The sequence below is a fragment of the Siniperca chuatsi genome, linkage group LG12, assembly GCF_020085105.1.
Source record: "Siniperca chuatsi isolate FFG_IHB_CAS linkage group LG12, ASM2008510v1, whole genome shotgun sequence".
In the NCBI taxonomy this organism is placed as follows: domain Eukaryota; kingdom Metazoa; phylum Chordata; class Actinopteri; order Centrarchiformes; family Sinipercidae; genus Siniperca; species Siniperca chuatsi.
Window position 1 is genome coordinate 7,479,608 of NC_058053.1, and position 12,022 is coordinate 7,491,629.

The window sequence follows — 12,022 nt, forward strand, 5'->3', positions numbered from 1 at the left end:
TTTGTTAGCAAGAGACTGCTACCTTGGTATGTGCATTTGTGCGTCATGGCTTATGTATGTGTTTGTTGACCAAATGAGGGTTGGCTACATCCTCACTGTTTCTTTCATGGATTACTTAACATGTGGGAGTGTTTATATACATTTGATTTGTGTTTGCTCGGGCAAAGCATTGTACTTTTCTTCACATCTTTTGTATGTGTATCTATGTCTGTTCTCTCCAGGCAGTTTATAGTAGTATGTACTTCTCATGTTTCACTGTGTCTTGAGGCTACAGAAATATGAGGTAATTACTAGACAGCTGGAAGAGCTTCTACCATAATCCATCTATCAAATGTTTTGCCTCAGGTCACTTCAAATTCTGAGGATATTACACCACATTATTTGTCACAAAAGTTATTGCTTGCTTTGAAGACTTATTTCCATCAGCTGAATCATGCTTCTTTACCTCTTGAAGACCTTTTGGGCAATGTTTTTTATTTTTAGGGCTTCCCTCTTTGGACACACAGCTCCCATATCTTTCTGGTAGAAAATACAGTAAAACTGTCTTGGTACTTCTTGTATTCCTGATGACAAACCTTTTTATTTATTTTTTTTAAATTCTAAATACAGTGAATGGCTGACTATACATGCCAAACCCTCTGGAGCACCTACAAATCTACATGATTTTCTTTATCAATTAGTTATTTTAGATAAATGTATTACTTATATAAATCTTTCTTTTTCAACTATAGTGGCCTAAATGGAAATTCTATTTTATGTTTTTGTTTAATTCTAATTTTGTTGTTTGTTTATGAGAAGTTATTCTAAAATGTCTTCTGATATATCATCATGGGCCAGTTTTGCCATCTTTGCAGAGTCCATTCATAGCTTATGGATGCAACAGGTAAGTTGCACAGCTGTAAAATCCTGAATTCTTTTGTTGTAATTTTGGTTAAACACTTGCATTATTTCCTCCATGTTTATATTATATATATTATATTTATATGTAATTATTTTTAAACCCCCATCTTGATTTGCCGCTTATTTATATTTTCCTCTTCTCTTTTTTTTCTTTCTCTAGTATTCCCATGGTAGCTGACCTGATGGAGACGTGCATTGATGATGTCCTCAGTGCTCCTGTTGTTCCCACAATGACAGCTACAGACGAGGCTGGACCAAGCAACGCCTATGCTACCCCTAGTGTCACCGGGGAAGATCGTCTCACCCTCACTGGTGCATACCAAACATACCAAAGTGAATTAAAAGTGACAATGAAATTATATAGGAAAGGTTGTTGCCAGGCTCAGAAATGAGCAAATATTTGAAATCTGGTTTTAAGATATCCCTAGTATGTGTAAAAATGTATTTTGCAGTATAATACTGTATAGTGACAGTGTGTCAGACTATGAGACACTGGCACCACCAACCACCACTCAGACTCACTCTCAGCTCATTCACATCTTATACATTTACGCTGCCTCTGCTCACATTTTTCTGTTATTTCCAACAATCGTCTCACTTACATTAAGTCGGTCAACCCGCAGAGCTGGTTATGTGGTTCATGTCGTTAATGATAAGTAAACAAAAGAGAACTTCTAGAGAAGTACACTGAAAAGGGGTGCATAATAAATATCACTTGTAATGTCATTATAATTATAATGTTAACTATGTATGTTTTATTGTGCATGCACTGAAAGATTACAATGCAGTTGTATGGATGTGTATTTAATGTTGTGTCTCTCTAGAAGCAGCATCTCGTCTGAAGCAGCTGGCGTTGGAGAGTAGTCCGCTTACTCCAAGAAATAACGTCAATGTCAATATGGCCATGAACAATCTGGTGGGTGTTTGTTCATATAGTATTTCTGTTAAAGCATGTGGTCCAGTTTGTTCAGAAGTAATAACCATATTTTTCTCTCTTTTTATGTATGGGATGTTTGTGCCCCATCTGACCCTGCTCCAACAGGAGGATGTGGTGAAACTCACAGAGAAGTGTGGTCTGAGCAGTACAGGCAGTAGTCCAGTTGTCACTCCACTGCGCACCCCAGAGGATCTGAAGAGTAACATCCTGAAAGCACAAGCCGAGGCTGCTGCCCTCAAGGTGAGGAACAGACCCCACAAAACTGGACACAAACGGAGAGATGGAAGAGGAAAGACACCTTAGATAATACAGTTACACTACATTAGTCTTCACATGATAATTAGTAATTAAGTATTTTTACATTGCAATGCACTAACCATTGAGATTCAACCATTGCGTCAATGGTATTTTTTAACAAATCACTCTTTCTAAATATATATTTTTGGGGCATTTTTAGCCTATAATATAGAGTTGTGAGTAGAGAGATGACAGGAAATCAGAGGATGGGCAACACAGCTCCCCAGCCGGACTTGAACCGGGGAAATTGTGGTTCATGGTCTGCGCTGTTAACCCCTTGGCTCATAACTTAATTAAAATATCAATTTGTTGAATATCAGAAAACTTTGGAAAATGACTGCAGCAATATTAGTCCTTCCAGATAGTTGATGTGCAACGGTAAAACTTAAGTGAAACTGAAGGTAGCTAATTGATCCATGATGTTTTTCAGTCATTAAACGTTTGTTAGGTTGAACACTTTTTGTGGTGGAAGGGTCGAAATACTTTTAACAAGAACACTTTTAGTGCTGGTTACTCCCACCTTTTGATGCTTCTAATTGGCTTAGGAAATTGAAATACAGCTGTTGTTTTTTTTTTTTCATGTATTTTAAATAATAGTAAATTCTGCCAGGGCCTAGGCTTTCTGACTTTCAAGCCTCTCCACCCCTTTAATATGACATTAAACGTTAGTTTGCCCTAATAGTGTGGGCTTTAGTGTCTGCATCGCAACAGAATTAAATCATCACAGCGACAGGATATCAGTAAAAAAACATCCATGTTAATGTCATAGTTGGGATGTTATTCTGCTATCGAGTGAGATGGAGATGCATAGCTGTAGTCACCCATCCCTCTGTTCGTCTGTGCATCTGCCTATTCATTTATCTCTCTCTCCCTTTTCCTCTGTGTAGGGATCTCTGGAGGAACATGTCGTAATGGTTGGAGATAAAAACTGTAACTTGCAGGAGGCTTCTGCCAGGTATGACCACACTGTAATAACTAATTTTTGAAAGTACATTCTGTAGATACAGAATTACAATAAATTAATTAATGAAAACAATAAAAATTTCTTAAACTAAGTGTTCTTCTAAAGAAAATGTTTCTGCTAAAGCTCCCCAACTTTATTCAACTATGCAAAATATTCATGGGTTTTTTTCAGCCAGCATCATACTCCTTTTTTTTTGTTATTTATTTTTTTATCTCTTCTCCTTTTTAAACAGTCAGTACAGTACACTCAGTACAGAGCACACATGGACAGGAGAAAAGCCATTGTCACTCGTGCTCCATTGTCTTGAAACTGGGCCTTTTCCTTCCTCCTCCATCTTCCTGAGTCATGCCAACTGTCAACATATTGTCTCAGCCAATCACAGCGCTCCCTGCTGCAAAAGCTGCTTAACCACTTGAATATTCATGAGGATTATTAGCATAGCTCACAACATTACATCACTTGCAGCTCATCCTTACAAGCAAGGCTCCACAGATTGACAAGCAAGTCCCTGTCGCTGTCAATCATCAGAGGCAGTCAGTGGCTCAGGATGATACAGCCACATTAGATTCAGTAAATGCTGTTTGTCACAATATTCTATATACTAATATCCTATTCTTATCCTATTCATTCTTATTGGTCTTCCTTCCCCATCCCCCATTAAAATCTTGATTCGTGTTGAATTTGTTTATTACTATGAGATTTTACTCAGTGTAATAGGATCGATTTGATCCCATCTTGTGGATCACGTTTTTTTTTTTTATATTTCATGCAGAAAATGCGCATTATATAGACACAACAAATCAATGGCACAAAGCTAAAATATGTCTTTTTCCAGGTTGAAGGTGCGTACCGGGCGAATGGGCAGTAACTCGTCTCTGTCCGTTAGCAGTCGTCCTGACATCCAAGACTCATGGGACCTGCTCAAGCCAGCCTTACTGGTCTCCTCAGCTGGTGCCAGGTCAGTCTGCCTGTCTGTATGTACTCAGTGCCTTTGTGTACAGTTTTTACTTTGTATGTGCAAAGTCAAAACTATTGACCAGGTAAATTCTGTATGTATTCATTATTCCCACTGTGGCTTCTTAATGAGAACAAGAACAAAAGAGAAACTGGGAGAACAGATTAGCATTTTTCTCCTGTCTTTTATCTAACTTTAAGTCAAACAATACATTTAAAAATCATTGAAAAACAACAATGTGCATCCTCAGGAAATCCTTCACATTATGTCCAGATTAGGATGCAGTAAGCAGTACAGTTCACTGTGCCTATGATTTAAAACACAGCTTATGTAATGATCATGTTCACTTAACCTACTTTAGCTGTTAGCATTCGAGAGTAGGAAGAAAGAACATGCTTTGACCATTCAGATCTTAAGAAGAAATGAATAATACAAAAATAGTTTCGAGAGTAAAAACCAGAGTGCACTCAGATAATAATAATAATAATAATAACAATTAATAATAATAAAAAACTTTATTTATAGAGCACTTATCAAAACAAAGGGCTTCACAACAAGAGAAATAAAATACCACAGTGATTACAGTGCACACGTGCTTTTCCATCAGTAGCATCAACCTTACTGGTACAGTTCCTGTATCCTCGCTGCATAATTTTATCTTACAGACACTTGTATAGGCCTGCGTTCCCTCAAACAGAACATAAAACAAATATAATGCATATTTTGGAATGATCCATTGGAGACAAAGGTGCTTGTTCTTTGTAGTCTTTGCTGACATCTGTTGGCATGTTTGAGGTGTGTGTGTGTGTGTGTGTGTGTGTGCGTGTGCGTGTGCGTGCGTGTGTGTTTTTTGAGTCACATGACTTGAGTTCTGCCTGGATACTGCTGGTGTCCCTGCTCAATAAGTGTTTACAGTAAGATGACACAAAAATACAGGCAGACGCCTGACCAGACAATTCACAAAGGCTGTATGGCACCAGGCTCATTGATGTAGTAAATGCTCACACTATTCAATCTGGACAATGTGGACTCTCTTGCTGTGCTTTTTGTAAAAAAAAATACCTTGGGGTTTTGGACTGTTGGTCGTGGAAAACAAGCAATTTCAAGACATTACCTTGGGCTGTGTGATGGGCTCCTATAATAAAGGGATTTCTTGAATCATATGAACAAGAAAAATGCACCAATAAAGGTACCAATGAAACATGTTTTTATACCACCCTCTCTCACGGTTGAAGAACTTCAAATACATTTCTGTTAAGTATTGTTACTACACACTGTGAGAATTTTTCTATCACCTGGAACAGAAAGCTGAAATTCTCTTACCTTTGCTCATTTTTTCTCTTGTTACGTTCATCAGTGCTGAGAGGCTAGCTGAAGATTTAAACCCTTGTGTTCCCAAGATGCCCTCTGACTCTGCCAGCGAAGGCATGGCACCAAAGGTAACATGATAGTGAATAGGTGGAATAGAATGAATGGTTAATTACATTTGCAATGTAATGCTGAATTTGTATATGTTTGTATGTTGTGGTAAAGACTGTTTGTGTTGTTCTGCAGGTTAAAGGAGAGGATGGTGATGTGCAAAACACCGCCCCACTGTCTGACAACTTGATCGATTTCACCGATCCAACTCCTGTGGTTAGTCTTAGTCTACTGTAGAACTCCTGCAATGATTTGTTGATTTGTAATTTAATCAGTTCCTGAAAAACATATTTGTGTAAGCACCTTCGCAAAAGGACAGGCTTTATTGACTTGCTCGAGAACTGTATGAAGGAAATATTGGGCATTGAGGGGAGTAAACCACCGACCTTTGACTCAAGACAAACTCGGTCTAACTACCCAACTGGACTGCAACAATACATCACTTATTCACCCTCATTCAGAAATGTTAAACCCATGTCTGCAGCCCCAACCAAGTGTAAACATGGTTCCAGCACTACCAGGCTTTAGTGTACAGGCATTTATATTAGAGATAGGAATTCAATTTAATGTTAGTGATGATAAACATTCACAACACTTATGAATATATAGAATGAAACTCACATAGTAAATAAATAAATAAATGGGAGATAAACTGAACTGAAAATTATATTTAACTTGGTACTTTTATGTAATGTAATTCTGTGGTTTAGCAGTGTTGTGTTTGGAACTAGACTTGCAGTCACAAGTCTCTCTCTGTGATCTATTGAAGTAAAACCTGTACCAGCTATCTGGGGTCAAACATGGGTCAATGCACCCCTATACATTAGTAAGGTCAATAGAGTGTGACAACTTTTTTGTTTGTCTTCCAGCTACCACCAGTGCAGCAGCCCAAAGCTCTCATCACACCTCGCTGGATCATTCCTACAGCTGCTGTGAGTGATCAGTATTTACCTTTAACTTTTCTCCTGTTCAACTGTCTGCCTGGCTTTTATGTCTGCTTGTGTTTGTCTTTTTTCCCAGAGGTTCTTCTGAAATGTCTTAGAAAGTTTTGGTTTTAATTATTTCAATTTGCATCTATTGTCTTGAAATTGGTGATACTAGGCTCAATATTTTTTTTTTCCATATGCACTTGCATAGTTGCTGTTCACTTGGCTGATTTAGAGGCTATATAGAGACTGACTTCCTTCCTTCTCCCTCATCCCCTTCTAATGCAGTCTCCTGGCGTCTTTACTAACGGCCTGCTCGACCTTGACCCCCCTGCTAAGGTCAACCCTCTTCTCCCTGCAGATGGGGGAGCAGCTCTCACCCCAGCCCTCCCCCACCTCGCTCACACACGTAACACCATCTCTGCCAGGTAAAATTCTTGAGATATGAACCCAAAGCACTTAAAGGTTGTTTTTAAAGTATGCTGGGTAGTGTGCTGACCTCTACTGATGGAGCAGGGAAATGCCTCTTGTAGCTGAATTGCCAATGCAGAAGAGTTTGATGTGGCCGGAACCACTTGGAATTCTTGCTTGGCCTTGCTACTTTGAGAAATCATGAGCTCACTTTGAGGCTTTGACATAGTTTCTTTCTGTTAAACATTGCTAGTCACTGCAGAACCTGCTCATCCTGGAGGAGTCCTTGAAAAGCACAGCAAAGGCCGCGAAACTACTGATTAAGCCTGTTGTAACACAAAGTTGTCTTATTGTAAACTAGAACAGACTTTTTACATAATTCCTCATGCTCACAGAGCAAAGTAATCTCATCATCAGTATTGCACTGTGACTCCGTGCACACAGTTACAACTGAGAACATGTGTATTTAGATGTCAGCTATGCGCCTTACCATGTGATGGATATTTTATTTATTCTCTGTTCTTTATCATAGTTATATTTTTGTGTGTTTTTTTGAATGCAGCAATGGAATTTATTCTTTTTTAAACATTTTTCAGGGCCCGCATTACATTTCGGTCAACATGAAAGGTTATGTTTAATGCTTTCACTAGCAAAGTAGTCTCTATCTCTGATGCAGTCATTTTGCCATCCCTCCACTCCTGTGTCCCACAGCACTGTGGGTCAGCAGCCAGCCTTGGAGGATGGAGCCAAACCCCGAGGTCTCCTGACCACTGAGCTCTGATGGACAAATGAGGAGCAGCCATCACAACATTCGTCTCCCTGACTGCTTTCCCACCTCACCTCATCACCCATCCACACACAAGCAAGCTGAACACTGAGGGCTAAGAGGAAAGTGGAACCAGGGAAGAGGCAGCTTACAAGCACCACAAACACAAAGTACCCAGGAAAATAATCAGAATATGTTTTTCATGATAACATGACACAAAGCCTAGTTTTTGTACAACACTTAAAATAAACATTTAGCTGCAGTATTAACATTTTAAAAACACCTAACTTGTGAATCCCCTGTTTGAGTTCACTGTCATTGACCTGCCATTTGCTTAATCCATCCAGTCAACCAAACCTCAGTCTCTAATAACTAGCACCATCTCCTTGTAGATGGCAAGTGATGAAAAGTCTTGTTGTTCAACTTGTTTGCTACAAAGTTCAAGATGGGGCTGACGCACTACAATCTCATGACACTGTAAGGTGCGTTGCCTAAAAGCATCCACCACTGGCTTATGACTTAAAGGGTAGGTTGTCTCTCTTAGTGCTGCTTTCCTCCCCCTTTTTTATGTCAAGCTGTTCTATCACTAGTAATTCACAACACTGGATCCCTGCTACTATGAGCTTTTCTGTACACTGACAGATCACACAGCATGTAGAGCTGCTGAAGTACACTGGATGAAGGATTAAAAAGAAAAATCTACAAAAAAGAAAGACAATGACTTAAAATGTTGATTCTAAGAGATAGAAACGGCTGGACTCTTGACATGATGAAACGTGGATATGGTACTGTACTGTCCTTGTTTCACACTACAAACCTTTTTTGAACCCAGCCAATACTACATGTGAAACTCGTCTGTTTGCAGCCACTGGATATGAAAATTTCACTGGATTATCTTTGCAACACTGGACCTTGAAAGAATGTTTTGCAACGGATGACAATGGAGATGACCACTTTGGTTTTTCAACTGATGTTTTTATTACCCTGCTCTTACTTTTCTTTTTTTTTTTTTTTTTTTTTTTTGATGTTTTAATTTGCCCATCGCAGTACTTTTGAATTCCCACATTTTGGTACCAGCATCATGAGGGATTGAACATTTAGTTTAGTTTTGTGTCTCTTTTTGGACCCTCTATGTTCATATCTACGATAATATGAAGTTTTAACATTTTATCTAAAATGTGATTCTATACTTTGTTTTCACTTGAAACCACTGCTTCCACTGCAATTTTTCATTCATATTAATTTCATCCTCTAAATTGGCAATGCAAATGTGACAAGTGAAAGCAAGAGCCGGCTCAATTGCTGTTAAAACCTTAAAGTTAACTGTGATTCCTGGAGATGGACGGCGTTCCCAGTTCTTGCATTACCTAACTGGATATCTGAATTCATTTTAGACAGTAATATGACCCTGTTATAGAACATGGCTCCTAGTATTAACATGTTGTAGCTACTGCCCTGCCTTATGGAAATGAATGTATTGAAATAGTCTCATCTGAGAATGCTGGAGATGCCACAATATGAAGTGAAATTGCTTATATGTAGTTTATGAATGGAGGAAAATTTGTTAAATACTTTAAAAGCTGATTTTGTACATGTGAAATTGAGGCCTAATTCTACATTTTCTGAGTCGTTAATGAAGTATATCACATTGACTTAAAAGATAGACTTGAATTTCTTTTAAATCTCATTTCCCTTACACATCGTATTCACTAAGTCTGGACCCTCATTCAAGTTATGTCTGTTTAGTTTTTCCATTATGAAGTTGATTGATCATTATCTGTCTTGAACAAGGGAAGCTGACTGTTTTACAATGTCTTCTTAGCAGTGACAGTTATTTATGCTACTCCTCAGTATAATTGTTCAAATATTACATGTTGTCCAAAAGTGTTGTAGCATACAGTTATAATGTATTGTCAGTATAATGGCATCAGCGGGATGTAGATATTAGTAGATTTATATATATTTTTTTGAAAATTGCGTTGGCAGTAGTGTTACTACACAATGAGAAGATTTCAGCATTGAGGTGTTTTCTAATTACAAAAGGAAACGTATTACTGATCAAACTGACTGGAAAAACAGAGATTCTGATGTCTCAAATGCAATTTTATATAAACTTTTATTTTCTTCTGGTATACCTGATCATGACTCAGTAAAGCTTTGCTATAGTAGGACTCAATTGTTTTTCATTCATTTTTATTGTTTGGCTACTGCTACTACAGTTGGATTAATGCAAGACTAGACAATCTACTTGCTAATGTGCTGTGAAGCAGATGTGATTTCTGTCTTGTTAAACCAGCTATGAAACAATGACCTGGATCACTCTGAGGTAAAACATCTGATTTTACAGTGCTATTTAAATTCACTTGCGCTGTGAGAAGTAAAGCTCTTTTATCTTTATCAGAAATATAGCAATAACAACTGCCTCAGCAGAGGTCTGTGTATTCAAAATGTTTTTTTAAGTGATAGGCTGCATCTGAGTTTATTTACTTTATTTATTTTTGCCATGGCATAATTAATTAATTCCTGCTGTTTGAGGCTCACCATTCACTTAAGTATAAAGGATAAACCCACCTTTCAAAACAATTCACATAGTTTTCTGAGATCTTGTTAGTTAACAGTTCTCTCTAGTATCAAAAGGGAGGTCAAAGGTAATCTACAAACAGACTTTTCTTTACACACTGTCTATACATTTACTTTCCAGTAATGTGGAATATAGACTCTTGCATTTCGTACAATGCAAGAGTCAGGGAGCACAATTCTTCAACTATGGGGGGAAAAAAATGTAAACAATCAAAAATACAGTAGTATATACAGTAGTGTACAACCTGTGACCCCATCAACTAAAAGAGCAAGGAGAGAGCCCACAGTAGGAACTGTACATCTTTTTGTACAGACTTTATATTGGTCTGTTTCCCAGCAGACATTTTGACTTGTCATCGTAGGAAAAGCCCCGTTGTTACTAATAACATTAACGATGACTGTTCTATTCAGGTGTAGTAAGCCCTGACAGTGAGCCAACATGAACAATACCAGCACCCTGAAACTAAAGCAGCTAAATGGAATTCAGCAATCAGTTATTTTATTATTTACACCTGTGATTTTCCAACTGTGACGTGAAAATGTCTTCAATGAAAAAGACCAATTTATTACCACTGGACGCAGAAGTGTGGAGATATGAAGCTTGTCAATATACATTTGGTAATGCACAAGTTAAAAGATGAAAGACAGGAAATATGTCTGCAGAAAGGGGGTTATGAATGGCAGCCCTTTACGTCGAGATTCATTAAATTAAAAATAAATAAGCAATAAATAACTTTTGCCTAAATGCTGCACTAAGAGTTCATCTAAGAACATTTTCACTCTTAGTCGAGGTAGCAGATTAACTGTTTTGTTACCATGTCAGCACTAGCTGTTCAAGTGCAGCTGGTAGCAGTCTGTAGTGTATGTTAGCCAATTCACCACTGGATGGCAGCACAGTACCGTTTTTACCATTTGGGTAGACTAGAGTTGAGCAGCTGATTTCTTTCCTCCTGCATCATTAACACTCCACAAAACATATGTGCTTCATGCAATACTGCTAATATCTAAGTTGTAAGGCATTAAAAAAGTTGGGACTTTGTGAAATTTGGCTTCTCCAAGGAGCTTTGAATTTGAACAAGCCCTTTAAAGATTGGACCATGGAACATTTAACTTGTATTTTACATTTATAATCAAGGTGCAGCATTACCCAATATATATTCAGACTACAACACATTGTCAAAGAGGGACATCCTGGATACTCGCTGTTTGAATGTTTGATCTTCAATTGTCAAAGCAAGTGTTTGGTCATTTATCTAGGTACAGACTATTGTGCTAAATAAATCAGATCTCTTTAAAAGAAACAGGCCAGGAGGTAAACCGGCCTATAGTTTATCGTCTGGTGAGATGGAAGTATATACAGTACCAGAAGCAGGACCTGGTGACTGCATTATGCTAGTCATAACCTCTAGAGTGTAGTGTAGCTCCAGAGTGAGTGTGCCGGCTCAGAAGAAGTGGATCTTTTTTAATCAACTTATGGAATTATCATTTTCTTATCTGATATATTATTAAAAATCTACACAAACCCGATCACAGACTTAAACATGATTTCAGTGAATATTTCCCCCTGGATATACTTTGCCATGTCTATAAATCACAGTCTAATATCTCCAGGTTCAAGATTAGCGTCTCATTTGCTCAGGAAAGTCTGTCAATCAGATTCGATATGAGCGGTGTCTGCAGCAGGTCACAGCAGTTAAAAAGAAAGGAAAACTGTTCCTTTAGAAATGCATCATGTTAGAAATCTTCAGTACCAGAATGAAAGCAAGACTGTTATTTGTCAGTTGCCATATTGGTTTAGAATTCAAAATGCAGTGATTTGAAATTGATTGACTGCGACTGGTCCTTACTACAGAGCAATACATAGTTG

General features: G+C 38.0%; 1 protein-coding gene across 2 annotated transcripts in view; it reads left to right on the top strand.

The window, feature by feature from the left end:
• epb41l5 (erythrocyte membrane protein band 4.1 like 5) overlaps positions 1-9,746 on the top strand; it is a 36,546-nt gene extending 26,800 nt beyond the window's left edge. For both annotated transcript variants that reach the window (XM_044216113.1, XM_044216114.1), the window contains exons 17-26: positions 1,061-1,212; positions 1,725-1,816; positions 1,943-2,077; positions 3,022-3,089; positions 3,934-4,056; positions 5,411-5,492; positions 5,608-5,688; positions 6,342-6,404; positions 6,687-6,826; positions 7,521-9,746. In XM_044216113.1, the coding sequence (XP_044072048.1) occupies positions 1,061-1,212; positions 1,725-1,816; positions 1,943-2,077; positions 3,022-3,089; positions 3,934-4,056; positions 5,411-5,492; positions 5,608-5,688; positions 6,342-6,404; positions 6,687-6,826; positions 7,521-7,590 (1,006 nt within the window). In that variant the 3' untranslated portion in view covers positions 7,591-9,746. The remainder of the gene's footprint in view (positions 1-1,060; positions 1,213-1,724; positions 1,817-1,942; positions 2,078-3,021; positions 3,090-3,933; positions 4,057-5,410; positions 5,493-5,607; positions 5,689-6,341; positions 6,405-6,686; positions 6,827-7,520) is intronic.
• The last annotated feature ends 2,276 nt before the right edge of the window (positions 9,747-12,022 follow it).